The following is an 18,871-nucleotide window of genomic DNA, read 5'->3' as shown; positions in this document are numbered from 1 at the left end:
TGTTCAAATTCACCATTCAATCCAGCAAGAAAGATGTGTACCCTAAGTCGCTCGATGGATTTTTGGTATGCAACAATGTCTTCAGGATCTGTCATGACTACTTTGTCACGGTGGTCCAATTCTCGGAAAACCTCAGTTAGTTCTCCATAATATTCAGATAGAGATTTGCTACTTTGTTTGGCGGTGAAGGCCTTTTGGTTTAAGGCAAAAACTTGCAACTCATCACTTCCATCATAGAAGGCCTTTGATAGAGAACTCCAGATTTCGTGGGCAGTTGGTAAGCGTAGGTAACGCTTCATAATCTCTGGAGTCATGGACATCAACAACCACCTCTTCACTTTCTGATTTTCAGCATACCACTTTTCATATCCATCTTCTGTCTCTGCTGGTGGCTTCGTCTTGCCACGAATATAGAAGAGTTTCTCCCTTTCAGCAATATGCATCTCCATCAGTTGGGACCAAACATCATAGTTTGATTCAGTGAGAATGATTCCTGCATTCAAAACACCATCTGATTGAACAATAACAGGAACTGATTTCATCCCAGAAGATTCAATATTTTTGTCACTCATCTTTATTCACTGGAAGGAAGAAAATAATAGTAGGTAGAAGGAAGAAAATAATAATTACGTAAGGCAGGGGTTCCTATATCAATGACAGAGGTTTAAGAGTAAAAAAAAAAAAAAAAAAAAATTGCAGAGGCAGTGATATTTCAAACCATGCTCTGATACCATATTTACTTTCAGAATTGTATTTCTTCATTGTATTGATTGAATAGGAATGATACAATTTATAGGATACAAACCTATATCAAAAACAGGAAACTAAATATACAAGGAAACCTGGAAACTAATTACAGGAATCAATTTTCCTAATTCAAGGAACAAATATAAAATCTTACACCTATACAATCCCTGATTTGACGAGATAAAAATCTCAACAGAAAACATATATTTTTCATTGTGATTTTCGAATTCTTACAAGTATGGTTTAAATCAGAATGCAATTATCTTGGATCCGCGTAACTTTTACAATCCTGTAACTGCATTTGAATATGATACCTATTAATATAAATTATATATTGATGCTTCAACTCATAATTTTAGTTTTTAGAATTAAAATTTTTATTTCATAAAATTTAATGATAAAACACTTATGAGTTCGAATCTCAATATATATATTTTTTTAAATCTTAAGTTTTTGAGTTAAAAAATAGTTTTTTTTGATGGAGTTTTAGTTTCGACATGTTTTAAGGACCCAAGTTTTAACAGTTTTAGATATAGAGATGGGTCAGGAGAGATTGGTTGTCCAAATCTTCTGTCATTACAGATTATTTGTTTTGATGTTAACATTTATGCTCAAATGTTCTGCCATTGATAATTCAGATGGAGCAGCAATGTTAAATTTCCTTCTCCATTGTTGACCTTCCACCTTTTGGAGCAAGATAAGGTACTAGATAGCAACCTAGTAGTAGTATAACTAAAATTGTACATTGCACCTAACTTGATCTTCTGCCTACTACTATAAAACCTCACTCTGTCTCTTCTTTAGATATCAAACACTTCTAAATAAGATCGAGCTCAATTTACATAAGCATTTTTTTTATAGTTTCTAGCAGAATAGCCTGGAAACTTAAAGATGAAGCAACAGTACTCAATCTCCTCCATTTCAGTTTTCCTTCTTTTCCTCCACTATACCAATACCTTTGCCCAGTCACCAGCAGCAGCCCCAGCACAGGCACCAGCAGTAGTCGTAGCACAACCCCCAGCCGCAACTCCAACACAGGCAGCTGCTCCACACGGCATCACCAACGTCACCAAAATCCTTGAGAAGGCTGGCCACTTCACGATCTTTATCCGCCTTTTGAGATCCACCCAAGAGGAAAACCACTTGTTCTCCGCGCTTAATGATTCAAGCTCTGGTGTAACCATCTTTGCACCGACAGATGGTGCCTTTTCGGAACTCAAATCAGGAACTCTCAATACTCTAAGCGATGGTGACAAGTCTGAGTTGGTGAAATTCCACGTGGTTCCAACATTCCTATCCACTTCCCAGTTTCAGACTGTAAGTAATCCTCTTGGAACATGGGCTGGAACAGGTAGCAGGTTACCACTTAACGTCACAAGTTATCCAAACTCGGTGAACATAACCACAGGACTTACCAATACAAGTTTATCTGGCACGGTATACACGGACAACCAGCTAGCCATTTATAAGATTGAGAAGGTGCTACTTCCCAAGGACATTTTTGCTTCTAAGGCCCCAGCTCCAGCACCAGTAGCACTCGCACCGGAAAAGCCTACGAAGGCAGTTCCTGCAGCTAATGTTGAGAGTCCTGTTGCTCCAGTGGATATATCTAGCGCAGTCATGTTCACGCGTAATAACGTGGTTGGATTAGTTGGTATAGTTGCTGCTGCAATCTTTGCTTTATAATGTAGAAGGGTTTGAATCTCGAGATGGGATAAGCTGGGTTGGGTCCGGCAGCGTCTAATTTTTCTGAGTTGGATTGAAAGCTTGGCGTGTTGAATAATTCTGATTTTACTTTGAATCCAGTTTGTATGATTTTAGGCTATGATTAAAATTGAGTTTCGAGGTTTTATTAATTTCTTTGAGCAAATTGCTATATATGTACTTGATTAGTCAAACTTCATTTGTTGTTTTTTTGTGATCACCCTGGTGTCATCGAATCATGCCCTAACTTTTTCTCAGATAATAGTTGTTTGGTGGTTCTATTTCTTGGAAGTCTAGTTATCGGAGGAGGTAGATGGAGTGAGATTTTTGGAGGTTTCGGAGATTTTTCGGCTGAGATGTCATATTAAGAGGTTGTAGTTTTTGCTTGCTAGTTGTTGCCATGTTTTTTTATTGAACATTAGCTCACCGGATCTGGAGGAAGGTTTATAGGATTACTTTCTCCGAGGAAGACTTTTTCTGATGCAGAGACAGGGGGTGTCGGCTAATAAGGGTGAGCATGGGGCAAAACTATCACGAGATTAGGGAGACAAAACATGCATTAGGGAGGGTAGAGAGAAAGAAAAAAGAGGTTGCAGGACAATGGTGAAAGCAGATATTTCATTACAAGTTTTTGAAGTGGTTGGAATCAAAATGTTGTCCTCTTTTAAATCTGTAAGATTATACATGGTTCTGCTGACAGCATTTGAATGCGAGGGTGAACATAATGCAAAAGAGTAGAAAATGCTAATGATCAAGAAATCAGGCTTCTGAAACAGAACTACCTTTACTAGGTTATCTCTTGAACTTCTACTGAACTTAATGTAAACAAATCTGCTGTATTGCTCTCACACATGAACCTTTTAAGATTCCTCAGAATGATTTTTTCTCTAGTTTAAGCAATCCCACATCAGGTTAAGCTCTTTTCTCCTGTTTCAAAACTGCTGGTGTTGATAATTAGAGAAAAGAGAGTGTTGGAGAGCATAGGATTGTTACTTTAAGCTTGAGGAAGTGGATTCCAATCAGTAAAATTGTCGAAGTTATTTCACAATTTTCATAAACTGAATGTGACAGACGACTGCCAGAAAGACCCTTCTATGATTTGCTGCATTATGGAGGAAAATCATGGTATTGGTGGAAGTATGATCCAATCATGGTATTGGTGGGCAATTTAAGTTCAATAGAGCGGCAGCAGCCAGCAAGGCAAAGAAAAAAACAACCACAAGCAGTTCCCACCCAAAGCGTAAATGAACAACCTACCAGAAGAGATCCTCCTCCAAATCCTCTGGTCAGTCCTTCCAACCATGACTGCAATCTAAACAGACTTAATATCCCACAAATGGCTTGAGCTCTGGTATAGAATCCCTTGCCTCAACTCCCTCATCCTTCCTCCTCTGCGTTCATCTACTAAACCCTCCTCCACCGCCTTTTCTTTCATCCTCTCCATGAATAAAAGAAGATTATGCCATTCAAAATCATGTAAAGGAGCACAATTCCTTTTACTTCGAAATGGCTATCTTAAAGTTTCAAGACTTGCGTTTGCATGCTGCAAAAATCACTTTTATCAATAGCATGATCTCTACGGGCTCATGTACATAAGGTAAGTGTTTCTTCATTAAGTTGTGTTAAGTGATGGCTCTGGTGTGAGATTTGATTTCTGAGCGTGCGAATCTAAGAAAATTAGTTGATCTATCAATGTCTGTCAAGGATCAAGGATGTAAATATTCATTCTTTTAAGCTAAAAGAGCAAATGATTGACTATTACGATACAGGGGTCAGTTTAGATAGCTTGTCTAAATCTTCTGTCATTGTAGATGAATTGTTTTTGATGTTAAGAAGCATATTGCTCAAGCTGTTCTGCTAGTGATGATTCAGACAATCATGGACATCTCTTATTTGTTGTCCACAGCCACTTGAAATGTACTTTTTTAGAACCTTTTTTTTTTTTAGCCTGCTTTTCCTAAGCCAAAGTAGTTGGCTGCAGGTATGTTAAATTTCCCCTCCATTGATGACCCTAAAGCTTTTGGAGTGAGTATAAGGTACTAGTAACCTAGTTGTAAACTAAAATTGTATATTTGCTACCTAAACTTGATCCTCTGTCCACATACTATAAAAACCTCACTCTATATCTCATCTTTACACATCAAACACTTTATGATTGAGATCAATTTGCATTAGTATATTTGAATTGTTTCGAGCATATTTAATCCCCAAAAAACTTAAGGATGAAGCAACAGCACTCACATCTTCTCATTTTCAATGCTCCTTCTTTCTCCATTTGTTATATCAATACCTTTGCCCAGTCACCAAACAGCAGCCCCCAGCACAGGCCACCAGCAGTAATCGTTAGCACAACCGCCAGTCGCAACCCCAACACAGGGCCAGCGTGCACCACACCACGGCATCACCAACGCTCACAAAAAATAATACTTGAGAAAGGCTGGCCACTTCACGATCTTTATCCGCCTTTTGAGATCCACCCCAAGAGGAAAAACCACTTGTTCTCCGCGCTCAATGATTCAAGCTCTGGTTGTAACCCATCTTTGCACCGACAGATGGTGCCTTTTCGGAACTCAAATCAGGAACTCTCAATACTCTAAGCGATGGTGACAAGTCTGAGTTTGGTGAAGTTCCACGTGGTTCCAACATTCCTATCCACTTCCAGTTTCAGACTGTAAGCAAATCCTCTTGGAACATGGGCTGGAACAGGTAGCAGAGTTTACCACTTAACGTCACAAGTTATCCAAACTCGGTGAACATAAACCACAGGACTTACCAATACAAGCTTTATTCTGGCACGGTATACACGGACAAACCAGCTAGCTATTCTATAAGATTGAGAAGGTGCTACTTCCTAAGGACATTTTTGCTTCGAAGGCCCCAGCTCCAGCTCCAGCAAGCACCCGCACCAGAAAAAGCCTACTAAGGCAGTCTTCCTGCAGCTAATTGCTGAGAGTCCTATTGCTTCATGTGGATATATCAAGCGCAGTTACGTTATATGCATGATAAGTGTGGTTGGATCACTCGTTATAGTTGCTGCTGCAATGTTTTGCTTGTCATGTAGAAGGGTTTTGAAACTTGAGAGAGAGATATGTTGGCTTGGTTCCGGTTTTTGTTTTAATGATTTTTGTTGACTTTGGAAGTCCTGTTGAAATTTGAATAATTCTGATTTTTGCTTTGAATCCAGTTTGTATGATTTGAGCTTGTTGGTTTAGATGGAATTTCGAGATTTTATTTATTTTCTTGTTCAAGTTGCAATATATTATACTTGATCTGTCAAATTTCATTTTTTTCCCCTCACTGTAACCCTGGTGTCGTCTACTTATTTCCTAGCTTTTGGTTAGATAAAACCATTGCCTCTTTGGGGTTTGAGTCCCTGAGGTCAGTGTTTCTTGAATAATGTTTTCTTCAAGTTTTAGGGTGATTTGATTTCTGTGTTTGTATATTTGGAAAGATTATCTGTTGAAGGTTGTAAGGAATGAAGAATGTAAAGTTCTGTTCTTTAAAGTTTCAGGAGCTAAAGCTTAGTTCCTTCACTAAAAAGAATGCATCACTTGAGGTTGAGGTTAGATGATTCAATTTGAGGTAGGTAGTATTTCAAGGATTTATCAGGTTTTATTGAAACAAGTATTCATTCTTGGACAGAAAAGACCATATTAAGCATTGGAGATTATGTTCTGGGTTACTTGCTCATGCGAAGCACCTTACTGCTCTGCCCTGCAGGATTAAGATAATCCTTTTCTTTTCGTTCCTTCTTCTTGAAGTATTGATGCTTTGAAGCTAGAGAAAAGTTAGTGCTACACATTAATTCATACATGCAGTAGAACAACGGTGAAAACAGATATTTCGTTGTGAATTTTGTATAACTAGTGAGCTATTTGTCTTATTATATGCAGATGACATTGCTTGTGCAAGTGTAGGATAATACTTATTTTGTTCTTAATGACAGCTTTTCATGAAAGTTTGTTTATACGCAGATGCTTGCATTGAGTGGTGTTTATTTTTGGAAGTTCTCTCAGCAATCTCAAGGATTTTGAGTTGCCAAAATGATTGCTCGAAGTTGGATCTGCAATGGTACAGCTAATTTACTTTGAAGTTTTGCCAATCTGTATGTGAAATAACCTGCACATTGCCCTTACAATGGAGCCTTTAAAGTTTAATCTGAATGAATCTTTCTCCAGTTTAAGCCAACATCAGGTTCAGGTTCTTTCCAATTTCAAAACTGCTGGTTTTGTGACCAACAAGAATGTTTGCAGCAGAGAAATTACAGATAGCAAGACTGATAGTGCTTTGCTGATTTTGTAAACCGGTTTGTTTTTTCGCTCCACCACATCTGACATTATCATTTATATATCCGCAGAAGTACTTGATTACTATAACTTTCTTTCGAGAAAAACTCCACCTAATGCCATCCAAGGATCACAACACCACCCCTTGACTACTGGGACCTGCCCTGACATGATTTTCAGCAGGTTTACTTCAGCAATACTTTTTACAAAATATCAGTAGATTGCTACAGAACATGCACCAAGTATGTAGCAAAAGTATCAAAATTGGTATGACATTCCTCCTTGAGACGACTTCTTGATAATCCAAGCTTGTTCCTGAGAAATTCAAATCTGGCTTGAGAAAGAGCTTTTACGAATACATCTTCAAGTTGATTTTCTGTTTCACAGTAGATTAAGGTCGCCTCATTAGCTTTGTATACATGATGAACTAAATGGAACTTCACTTAGATATGTTTGGTTTTGACATGTCTTGTATGATTTTTCTGCTGCAGCTATGTACTCTGCTTCTGCATTGGTTTGTGCCATTGCTTTTGCTTGTTGGTCATCCAATAAAAAGCACCTGAACCGAAATTGAACTCATAACATGTTGTGCTGTACATATCATCAACTGAACGAGCCAATCACCATCTGTGTAGGCTGTCAATTCTGTATCTGCAGTAGCTTCAAACCATACTCCAAAATCAGTGTTCCCCTAACATGTATTAGGACGTATTTGCTGCCCTCAAATGCATCTCCCCTGGAGATTGCATAAACCTTGAAAGAAGGCTTGCCACGAACATCAAATCAAGTACATAAGGTAGGTGATGCTTGATTATGTTGTTTTAAGTGATGGTCTAGTTGAGATTTGATTTCTGTGTAATTTTGGAAAGTTAGTCTATCGATGTCTGTCATGGATTCAAGGAAGTAAAGATTCATTCTATTAAGCTGAAAGCGCCATAGCTGTTTTAGATATAGAAAGATGGTTCCGTTAAGATTACTTGTCCAAATCTTCTGCCATGACAGGAATTTTTTTTTTTTTTTTTAAAGTTAAGAAGTATCTTTCAATGTTCTGACAGTGATGATTCTAAAATATAATTTCGACAATCATGGATATCTTTATTTACTGTCACACCACTGAGAATCTGCTTTTAGAAATTTTTTCCTTCTTTTCCAAGCCAAGTAGTTGCTGCAGCATTGTTAAAAAACCCATCCATTGATGACCCTCCACCTTTCAGAGCAAGATAGGTACTAGCAACCAAGTTGTATAACTAAACTCGTACCTTGCACCTAGCTTGATCCTCTGTCTACTTCTATAAAAGCTCACTCTGTCTCTTCTTCAGACATCAAACACTTCCAACTAAGATCGAGCTCAATTTGCGCTAGCATTTTTGCGCATTATCTCTAGCATTATAGCGTGGAAACTTAAAGATGAAGCAACAGTACTCAATCTTCTCATTTTCAATGCTCCTTCTTTCCCTTTGTTATATCAATACCTTTGCCCAGTCACAAACAGCAGCCCCAGCACAGGCACCAGCAGTAGTCGTAGCACAACCTCCAGTCGCAACCCCAACACAGGCTGCTGCACCACACGGAATCACCAACGTCACCAAAATACTTGAGAAGGCTGGCCACTTCACGATCTTTATCCGCCTTTTGAGATCCACCCAAGAGGAAAACCACTTGTTCTCCGCGCTCAATGATTCAAGCTCTGGTGTAACCATCTTTGCACCGACAGATGGTGCCTTTTCGGAACTCAAATCAGGAACTCTCAATACTCTAAGTGATGGTGACAAGTCTGAGTTGGTGAAGTTCCACGTGGTTCCAACATTCCTTTCCACTTCCCAGTTTCAGACTGTAAGCAATCCTCTTGGAACATGGGCTGGAACAGGTAGCAGGTTACCACTTAACGTCACAAGTTATCCAAACTCGGTGAACATAACCACAGGACTTACCAATACAAGTTTATCTGGCACGGTATACACGGACAACCAGCTAGCCATTTATAAGATTGAGAAGGTGCTGCTTCCCAAGGACATTTTTGCTTCTAAGGCCCCAGCTCCAGCTCCAGCAGCCCCCGCTCCAGAAAAGCCTACTAAGGCAGTTCCTGCAGCTAATGTTGAGAGTCCCGTAGCTCCAGTGGATATATCTAGCGCAGTTACGTTTATGCATAATAATGTGGTTGGATCACTCGTTATAGTTGCTGCTGCAATGTTTGCTTGTCATGTAGAAGGGTTTTGAAACTTGAGAGGAGATATGTTGGGCTTGGTTCCGGTTTTGTTTTATGATTTTGTTGACTTTCGATTCCTGTTGAAATTTGAATAATTCTGATCTTGCTTTGAATCCAGGTTGTATGATTTGAGCCTGTGGTTAAGATGGAATTTTGAGATTTTGTTTAATTTCTTGTTCAAATTGCAATATATATACTTGATCGGTCAAATTTCATTTTTTTTCTAACCGAAACAATTTAACCTCCAAATTTATTTCTCTATGTTGCGTCAAAGTATTACTTTATAGCTGAAGATTGATTCCAGCTCTTTGGAGCTTAATATAAAAAATGTTTAGCTTGGAGAAGCTGGTTTCTTATGTTTTTTTTGTTCCCTCTAATTGCTGTGCTCCCCTGTTTCATGCAGCAATTATGCATAGCAAAAATGTAACTATTGGTGATAGAATACAATATCTATCATGTAAACCTTGTGTGTGCAAGATAAATAAAATGTTACACATAAAATTATCAAATAGTAACTCATAAAATAGTTCATAAAAGCATGTGCCATATAGCTTTATTTGTTTTAAAAAGATGAGATCAACTAAACATAAAAAATAGAGAAAAATGAATTGGTTGCTGGATGGGCAACCCATGAGATTGGATTGTTGGCCAAGCAACCCACAAAGTCAGGTCACCACTATGAGGTGACCGCTGGTGGAGACTTCGTTGATCACCTAGGTGACCAATAAGACTCAATTTATTTTATTTAATTTTTAATTTGTTAATGTATTTATAAGTTTATTTTAAGGTTTTAAATCTTGAAAAAAAAAATGAGTGAAAAAGACTCTGATATTCACATTGTACAAGCATTATGTTCCTTAATACTTTTTTTTGTGTTTTGCAAGTTTGGTCATTTAAACAAGGAAAGCAAACCACCACCACTCAAACCCTAAACAACCCATGCAAACCTCCTTAATATCCCACAAATGGCATAACCTCTGGTCCAAACTTCCTTCCCTTAAATTCCCTCATGCTCTTCTCCTCCAAATTCATCAACAAAACCCTCCTTCACCGGTCCCTTTCCTCTCCTCTCACTAAATTCTACCTCCAACTCAGTTACGACTACAGTACACAGCATTACGGATTCTTTACACCATTCAGAACCATTTAAAAGAACTCAGCTTGATATTTACTATTTTGCAGATAGTTGGTTGTCTTTCTTTTTTCTTAGAGATGGGGATGTTAAAATTTCGGAGCTTAAAAATAATTGTTGTTTAAATTTATGTAGAATTATAGTTTTGCCTCCTTATTAGGGTCCAAGTTCCTTAATTAGCTATCGTTTCTTGAACAAGCAAGTTTGCTACTGAATAGCTTGGTGCGCGATTTGATTACTCTTTGTCTGAATTTGGAATGCTTGTCGATTGATAAATGTGGTGGAATAAAGGATGCATGTCAAGATTTCTAATTTCTTCAAAGCTTAAAGAGTTTTGTCACAATAATGGATCGCTTTAGATTAGCTGGCCAAATCTTTTATCACTGGAGATGATTAATTTTAGGATGTGGAAGTGTGATTTCAAAGACTTATCTGGTTTGATTGAAACAAACATTTTCTCCATTTTCCAGTTCAACTTAAGGAAGATAGTTGTATGAGTTTGTAGAAACATAAATTTTCTACCAATCAAATTTTACCATGTGTTATTTTATTCTTTAAAAGAAAGGATAAAATAAAATTGAAATAAATGACATGGAAAATAAATGAACTTTCATATATTTCTTGGCCAAAGAAAAGTTGACACTTGGAATGAGATATTCAAGATATCTTGTCATAAATACAAAATCCCATCAGATATCTTGTCATAAATGCAAGATTCTGTTAATAAAAACCAACCAATAAATAAAGGCCTCAATCTAAAGGGATTTTTTTCAAGTGCACAAAATTATGTCTACAGAGTTGTGCGATGTTTTCTAATTGTTTTCTGTAATAACAATATTTCCGTCATTTCTCCATTTTTCATCTATTAATGGTCTTGCTCACTGTTTATTTTTCAGGAGATGGAGAACACTTCAGGATTTGGGATGTGAAAAGGGAGAAACATGTTAGCTAAACCAATCATCCGCAGCCAAAATTATGAGATATAGGTGGCTTGTGTTCTTTGGTTTTCTGCTGCGAGATGCTCTCTTCTGTTTCAATTTGTTCTCTTAAATCTTCAGTTTTAGATTTCTCTTCAAACTTCGATTCTGGATTTTGTTTTTGCCTCGTTTAATTTTTGGGGCTCTTTACTTCTGTTTGTGTCGTTCATGTCGATGCTCCTTGGCAGTGCTGCTATCATTTTTTTCTCTCCTCCGGCTTCCATTTTTGTGTCTTAGTAACGTGATCTTGGTTTATCCAAAAAAAGAACAACGTTTCCCGTACAACATTATTTGAGCAGTTTATGCATTTAATTTTCTCTTAAAGAATTATTAGATGTGGTTGGATAGAACCAAATATGTATACCTTCCAATTTCTCAGGCCTCAATGTTTTGACCATTTATCACTACAGCGCAGACCAATGCATCAATGGCAATGCCAATCCATGCAAACTCAAAGTAAATAAAAGAAAAAAAAAACGAGAAGGTTATAACATGTGGCAGAACATCTTTTCTATGCTGCAACTTGCAACCACAACAATTATTTTCATTTGATGTTCTAAGTCAAAATGATCTTGTATTCAAGGAGTTATTTCAAGTTTGGGTAAAAGAAATTGATCCATTACATCTTTCAATCTTATAAAAAAATAATTACAAATGTAATGGGCTCCTGTGTAAAGAATGCATTTGGGTAATTGAACTCGGAAAATAAAATATTTATTTGAAAATATAATAAATGTATTTTAAAATGTTTTTATTCTGAAAATATATTAAAATAATATATATTTTTTATTTTTTAAAAATTTATTTTTAATGTTATCATATCAAAACATTCAAAAATAAAAATTAATTTTAAATTTTAAATAAATAACATTTTGATCACAAAAAAAAAATAAAAAAAATTCTATCTTATATTATAATTAAGGCCTGTTGGGCCTCACGAAAAAACAAAATCCATGGAGTTAGCTAACAAGAAAGATGAGAGATCCCGAAAGGGAGAGACTTCCACACTTGCTTGGAGATGTCAAACCTAGACGCAAGCTTTGCCAAGAAATCTGCTAAAAAATTCCTAACTTCACTCGTTTGAAACTTTCAAACTCAAACGTGAATTATTCAAAAAATAATAATAAAAAAAGAAATTAAAAGTTGAAGGAAAGTGGAAACAAACTCAAGCACTCTTTCATCATCTTACTTCACACTTTCGAAACTTTCAAACCCTAATCTAAATCGATAGCAGCTTACAATACAGAGAGATATATTCAACACAACTATCACCATCATGGTAATGGAAACAAGATCCACCAAGAGAAAAAAGTTGTGGTTAGCATCAAATAATGAAGGTGATAATGACATTGACAGGATCAGCGATCTCCCTGATGCTATCCTCCATCACATTCTCTTGCTTCTTCCCCTTAAATCCATTGCTCAAACCAGTGTCTTATCTCAAAGATGGAGATCTCTCTGGTCCTCGTTTCCTGACCTTGATTTCACCACAATGAACCCTAGTAAGGCCATTTGTTCTACACCAAAGTTTAAATCGAAAAGATGGTGGTCATCGATGGACTTCATCGCGAATGTTCTAGCTCTCCGTGACAAGCATTCTGATCTAAGAGCCCTTCGCTTTCGTGCACATTTGAGTTTCTCCCATCTAAATGGTTTGATCCGAAGAGCAATTAGGTGTAATGTGCAAGAACTTGATGTGGAAGTCGCCACCGGTGACTACTTCAATTTCCCTCGAGGAGTCATAACGAGTGAATCTTTGCGGGTTCTCAAACTGAGATCTCGGTATCCCGGTTTTAGATTGCTTCCATCTTCGGTAATGACTATTGGGTTTCCTTTACTCCACACATTGTCACTATCACTTGTCATTTTATATGAACAATCCTCCCTCTTGGACTTGTTTACAGAATCATCTTTTCCTTGTCTAAAGAATCTTAATCTCGATGCTTGTTTTGGGATGAAACATCTCAAGGTTTGTTGTCGAGCCCTTGAAGATTTAACAATAGAGAAATGTTTTCAGCTACATAGTTTGGACATTTGTTCTGCAAAATTGGAGAATTTAAGAGTTGCAAGCTGTTTTGATGCATACAGTGATAAGACATGGTTTAAGGTCAATGCACCAAGGCTCAGGAGCATTTCGTGGGAATATAATTCTATTACTGCTAGCAGTTCTCTAGTGAACTTGACCTCTCTGCATGAGGCCTCAGTTGGTTTCTCTCTACTTCATGAAAATTTGAGCGTGGACAAGCTTCAGAGTGTGTGCAATTTTTTATCTGGACTCTCTCATGTCCATAGTTTAACTCTTGATAGCCAATGTGTTGAGGTAAAAGCCTTTCTCCCTGCCTGAAATATTGCTTAATTATCACAATCTTTTTTATTTTTCCGGCAATATGTTATTCAGTGCATGAGAATAGACTCTCACTATTTTGGCAGATTCTATCAAACAAGAGTGATATTATAAACCTTCTCCATCCATTTAACAACCTTAAGGTTCTGGAGTTGCATACCGGTTTCGAGAAAAATAATATACCAGGATTAGCATTCCTATTCAGGAGCTCTCCCACGTTGCACACACTCATCCTCAAGATCATCAATGACTTCAAGACTGAAAGAAGAGTGAGTACCATAAATGTTCCTTTTGATTTACGGCCTTATATATACACGAACACTTAGCGTTCGCTTGGTTTCATATTTTTGTTCTTTCAGCAATGGAATAGGGACTTGTGGGACCTGTCTACCTCTGCAGAGGAGCAATATTGGGAATCCCAACTCCAAGCTTTAAGGCCTTTCCTAGACCACCTCAAGGTAGTAAAGATACATGGATTCTTAGAGTGTGAAAACGAAGTTAGCCTAGCAAAGTTTTTGCTCAAGCATGGGAAGGACTTGCAAGAAATGACACTTTGCACATCAAAGTATTGCAACTTTAAGGATTCTCTTCGGCGACAAAAAGTTCGGTCACAAATAATGGGGTTCTCTTGGGCTTCTTCTAATGCTAAAATTGTATTCTTACTGTCCTCTTCATAGAGTATAATTATTTTTTCCTGTTAATTGTACTCTTCTAAAATGTGCTGTGCAATGAATATTTTTTGCTATTCCCTTCCGTACTTGTGTAAAACTTTTGTTATAATAACTTAATTCTCACATTCTTAACTCCATGAATCTTTTCTACCTTGAGGTTGTTTGGGAAAGGCTTCAAAATATTGCTCTTCTGCAAAGATATCTCCGGACAAGTCCTTTTCGAGAACTGAATGGGGACTTCTGGGACATGTCTACCTCCTTGGAAGATCAATACTAGGTGTTCAAATCCGAAGTTTGAAGTCTTTCTTAAACAACCCGAGGTAGTGAAAATTCATGGATGTTTAGAATGTTAGATGATGTTATTCAGGCAGAGTATTTTCCCAAGCAAGGAAAGGACTTTCAAGAATGACTAGAATTTTCTATCATCATATGTAAAGCTTAAAGCCTTTGTCCTAGAACTCTCCTCCTTATATTATATCTTCTATCAACAGAGTTTTTGCTTTGTGTATCCCACATCCTTCAACCATTTCCAAACTATAAACTAAGTCCTTCTTTTACTAAATTACTACAACTAAAACCCTTAACTATCAAACTACTTTCATTTCAATTTCTAATCACTAAAACCTCTAAACTACCTCTTAAACTACCATCATCTTCTAAAAGTGGTATCGGAGCCCAATTAATTGTAAGTGGGCATTAGGGTCTTTATGGCCACCTTAAATTCATCATAATCTATCTCTATACATTTTCCCATTTTTTATGGGAGCAACTATGATTTGTGGAAAATAAAAATGATGACACTTCTAGGTCTCAAAAGCTTTGAGACACTGTTATGGAGAGACTTGACATCCCAGAAAATATCTCTACTCTAAAAGAAGCATAACAAAAGGAGTTAAATGTGAAAGAGCAAAAGAATACTAATGCCTTTTATTTGATTCAACAACACTAGCTAATACAATTTTTTCCTAGGATTGTTGGAGCTTTGACAGGAAAGCAAGCATGGAATATGTTGCAGGAGGAGTTTCTTGACGATTCTAAGATACGCACCATTATAATCTAAACACGACAAATAGAGTTAGAAAATATTAAAAATAAAAGATTCTAAGACCGTTAAAGATTATCATGGAAGAATTAAAGTAGTGGTAAATCAAATGAGATCTTTAGAAGAAAGTATTACTGATCAAAGAGTTGTTGAAAAATTCCTAGTAAGTCTTAAAAGAAAATATGACTATATAGTTACTGCTATAGAACAATCAAAATATTTAACAACCATGTCAGTAGCTGAACTAATAGGCTTTTTAGAAACACATGATAAAAGACTCAATAGCTATGAAGAAGACTCCATTCAAAATGCTTTTCAGTCTAAGCTTAATATAAGGTCTTAAAAATCTAGACATAATACTAAGAAATTTACAGATAATTCTAGAAGAGAATTAGAAAAAAAAAGATTTTAGAAGAAAAAGTAGTCAGCCAAGGAGAAAATATCCTTCTTGCAATATTTTTAAAATACAAATCATTTGGAGAAAGATTGTTGGAACCGTGGCAAACCACAATATCACTTTTGTGGATGGTTCAGACATCTATAAAAGGATTGTTGCATACAAAATAATCACCAAGCAAATTTTTATGAAAAGAAGGATGATAAAGAATTGTTATTCTACTGCTATCATGCTACAATTGAAGACAATATATGTGGTACATTGATAGCATGTGAAATAACCACATGAAAACCAAGGATATATTTGCCAATCTAGACTCATTAGTCAATTCCAAAGTCAAATTTGAAAATAATACAAAGGTTAAGGCTAAAGGAAAAGGCAATATCATTATGGAGACAAAGGAATATACCCAATTTATCAACGATGTATTGCTTGTTTTGAATTTAAAAAAATAATTTATTTAGCATAGGCTTGATGTAGGAGAAAGGTTAAGCTTTTTATTTTGATAGAGATTGTTGCACCATATATATAGATGGGAAAAAGAATAATGGGAGAAAGATTGCCATAGTAAGGATGAAAAATAGATGTTTTCCTATCAGATGACAATATATCTAAAATACTGTAACGAAGGCACAAGTTGATGATCCCTGGCTATGGCACCAAAGATTTGGCCACTTTAATTCCAAAGTGCTGAAGGACTTATATTAGAAGAATATGATGAGAGATCTTTCAAAAATAATAGAAGTAAATGATGTCTGTGAAAGTTGCCTACTTGGTAAGCAACCAAGACAGTCATTTCCTTCTGGAGGAGCTTGGAGAGCGAAAAAACTATTAGAGTATGGACCGATGAGGACATTATCACTATGTTGCTACCCAATTTTTGACCCATGTTTTGATATATTTTCAAAAAATCCAAAAAAATTGAGAAAAACAAAGAAAATCCAAAAAATATGTTTTTTTAATATATTTTCGTCATTTTAGCATTTTCAACGTCGTCTAAAAAAGAATTTAAATTGTTAAAAGATTTTCAAACGCGTTCGACTTTTCACGCGTCATTTTTAAATCATTGATTTTTCGCATTTGAGTCGACGTTGATATTGCTCGTTTTCAAAAAATACAAAAAAATAAGAAAAATCAAAATTTACAAAAAAAAAGAAGTTGAGGGACTAAGTTGAAAAACCTAGCAAATGTTTTCCTATAAATACCATGCTAAACTGATTTTTGGGAGGGGGGCAATTTTGTAAAGGGGAAGAAACCACAAAAAACCCTAAACCTAAACTTAACTCTACCAAAAAAAAACACAGCAGCCCCCCACCCCTTTTTTTTTCTCCTTCACCCGGAGCCAAGCAGCGGCGACCCCTCGGATCCAAAGGAAAAACCAATACTCTCTCTTTGCCAAAGAACCGAACCCGCTCCCTTTCAAAACTGGCCGGCCCTTAAAAATCCACCGGAGCCTCATCTCCTTTTTTTTCTCCATGCCGCCGCTCACCATCCCCCCACTGTTTTTGAGTTTTTCTTCTTCCCCCTCAGCTGGTTGATTCATCTTCCCCACACAGCCCTCTCTATCTCTTTTCCTCTTCACTTTTCCAGTCCTCTCCACCGGCATCACCACAGCTCCTTCTTCGTCTCAGTCCGGCCAAGACCCCCTCCTGGCCGACCCACACCAGCAGCAGCACAGCCGCCGCCAGACCTGTCCTCTTCACCCAACACAGCGGCGCCGACAGATCTCAATCCTGTCTGCCTCCGGCGACCAGCCACTTCCCCGACCTCTTCCTCTCCGCCGCCCGATCTGCCACCGGTTGAAGAAGGAACGAACAGACGCCATGAAGAAAGATGACAGAAAGTAGATCTAAAAAACGAAAAATCAGAATAGATCTGGACAAAAAAATCAAACTAAAATCGACTGGTGTGCGTTTCTTTTCTTGTTCTGCAGGTCCCCGGCGGTTTAGGAAGACACCGGAGAAGAAGCCGCTCCAGGCGCCCCTGCTGTTTGAGGTTTTCCAGCGCCAGTGCGTGTACCCACGCGCCGCCAGTGGCGGTGGCGCGTGGGACCCACGTGCCGCCACTGTTCCTGCACACTTTTTGACTTGCAGAAGGGTTTCTTGTAATTTCATATTGTTTTGGGGCTATTATTGTAATTTTAATGTAATGTTTGTTTATTTATTTATTTTTTTTTTGAATTTTTTGTATTTTGTAAATAGAGATGTAAAAGAAAAGAAAAAAGAAAAGAAAAGAAAAGAAACAAAAATAGTGGAAGTGTATGTGTGTGTGTTTGTATTTTGTTTTATTTATTTGTATATATTTTTTAAGGATAAAATTGCAAATATATTAAAGAAGAATTTAATATTTTGATCGGATCACGGTTAAGAATTATTAACTTATACGTAAGTGATATTTCTAATTTTCCGATGAAAAGACAATTATTAAAACTTCTTTAACACATCAAACTTGCGAAGCAGCTTACCTCAGGTAGGGTGCGTTAGGGGTGCTAATACCTTCCCTAACCACAACCAGTCCCTTACCCGCGAATCTCTGACAAGACCAGTGCATCCGGTTTCCTAGTAGCCTTCAATAAATTACTAGGTGGCGACTCCAACGAACTAAATTCAAGCAAACAACAATGAGAGAAAAATCGCCAGCCGATGCCGCGCTTCTGATTTTTTTTGGGGTGCGACAGAATGGCGACTCCACTGGGGAAGGTACTGTTTCTGACATTATTGGACTAAGCTTTGTATATTTTATGTGTTTAAGATTTTGCATTTTTATCTTTTTTGTTAATATTTATTTCCATGCATTTTATAGAATTGTCTCATGCATCACCTGTATTTATTTTTGAAAGCACACACAAACTTCTAGGTTAGGTGGGGAACTAGCGATCTGCCCTAAGACTATTGGTCAGGGTTCAGATGCGTGAAACACCCAACTCATATCTGAGTGCCTGCTTGGTAATGGTGGGTATACGTGCCTTAACCATTCCTTGCAACGCCCCCATACTGTCTTTACGAAGAACGTCACTGGGCAGATATGAGATCCTTTTGAGACCAGATAGAAAACCTACCCATGTTCACATAATGAATAGAACCTGTCCTTAGGTTGTATGTGCTATCGTTTTTGCATAAGGGCAAACTTTTCTTGAAGCATCTTGAACTCAAGACTTATGGGTGACACATTGGCCGTTGCTCCGAAAATTTTCATTGTAGAGTTTGGGCAAAAATCACGATTCTTGTCCATCATACAAGAGTTACGACCATATTGTCACCTCTCGAAGGGCGAGTTCGTCATATAGATTACATGTTCATACATTTTTCATGCATGCGCCAGAATGAAAAGTAGGTCCCCTACGAGTCTACAACATGCGATTTTGA

The 18,871-nt window shown here is 37.2% G+C and overlaps 3 protein-coding genes and 1 pseudogene across 3 annotated transcripts; all 4 read left to right on the top strand.

The window, feature by feature from the left end:
- The first annotated feature begins 1,548 nt into the window (after positions 1 to 1,548).
- Positions 1,549 to 2,671, top strand: LOC118039505 (fasciclin-like arabinogalactan protein 12). Its single transcript, XM_035046209.2, has one exon. It carries the CDS (start codon positions 1,639 to 1,641, stop codon positions 2,431 to 2,433), a length of 795 nt encoding a protein of 264 aa, XP_034902100.1. The 5' UTR covers positions 1,549 to 1,638; the 3' UTR covers positions 2,434 to 2,671.
- Positions 2,672 to 4,673: 2,002 nt separating this feature from the next.
- Positions 4,674 to 5,523, top strand: LOC118039506 (fasciclin-like arabinogalactan protein 11; annotated as a pseudogene).
- A 2,520-nt stretch (positions 5,524 to 8,043) lies between these two features.
- On the top strand, positions 8,044 to 9,112 carry LOC118039507 (fasciclin-like arabinogalactan protein 12). Its single transcript, XM_035046210.2, has one exon. It carries the CDS (start codon positions 8,145 to 8,147, stop codon positions 8,952 to 8,954), a length of 810 nt encoding a protein of 269 aa, XP_034902101.1. The 5' UTR covers positions 8,044 to 8,144; the 3' UTR covers positions 8,955 to 9,112.
- Positions 9,113 to 12,334: 3,222 nt separating this feature from the next.
- On the top strand, positions 12,335 to 14,073 carry LOC118039480 (putative F-box/FBD/LRR-repeat protein At4g03220). Its single transcript, XM_035046186.1, has 3 exons — positions 12,335 to 13,372; positions 13,483 to 13,665; positions 13,756 to 14,073. The coding sequence occupies exons 1-3, from the start codon at positions 12,335 to 12,337 to the stop codon at positions 14,071 to 14,073; spliced, it is 1,539 nt and encodes a 512-aa protein (XP_034902077.1).
- The last annotated feature ends 4,798 nt before the right edge of the window (positions 14,074 to 18,871 follow it).

The sequence above is a fragment of the Populus alba genome, chromosome 13 (genome assembly GCF_005239225.2).
Source record: "Populus alba chromosome 13, ASM523922v2, whole genome shotgun sequence".
Taxonomy (NCBI): Eukaryota; Viridiplantae; Streptophyta; class Magnoliopsida; order Malpighiales; family Salicaceae; genus Populus; species Populus alba.
The sequence above is the reverse complement of the archived record's forward strand: the minus strand, read 5'-3'. Positions and strand labels throughout refer to the sequence as shown.

Bases quoted from the DNA above. Each gene is read 5' to 3' on its own strand.
- LOC118039505 (XM_035046209.2), top strand. From the start codon at position 1,639: ATGAAGCAACAGTACTCAATCTCCTCCATTTCAGTTTTCCTTCTTTTC.
- LOC118039507 (XM_035046210.2), top strand. From the start codon at position 8,145: ATGAAGCAACAGTACTCAATCTTCTCATTTTCAATGCTCCTTCTTTCC.
- LOC118039480 (XM_035046186.1), top strand. From the start codon at position 12,335: ATGGAAACAAGATCCACCAAGAGAAAAAAGTTGTGGTTAGCATCAAAT. The intron at 13,373-13,482 runs GTAAAAGCCTTT...CTATTTTGGCAG, and splicing joins TTGATAGCCAATGTGTTGAG to ATTCTATCAAACAAGAGTGA. The intron at 13,666-13,755 runs GTGAGTACCATA...TTGTTCTTTCAG, and splicing joins ACTTCAAGACTGAAAGAAGA to CAATGGAATAGGGACTTGTG.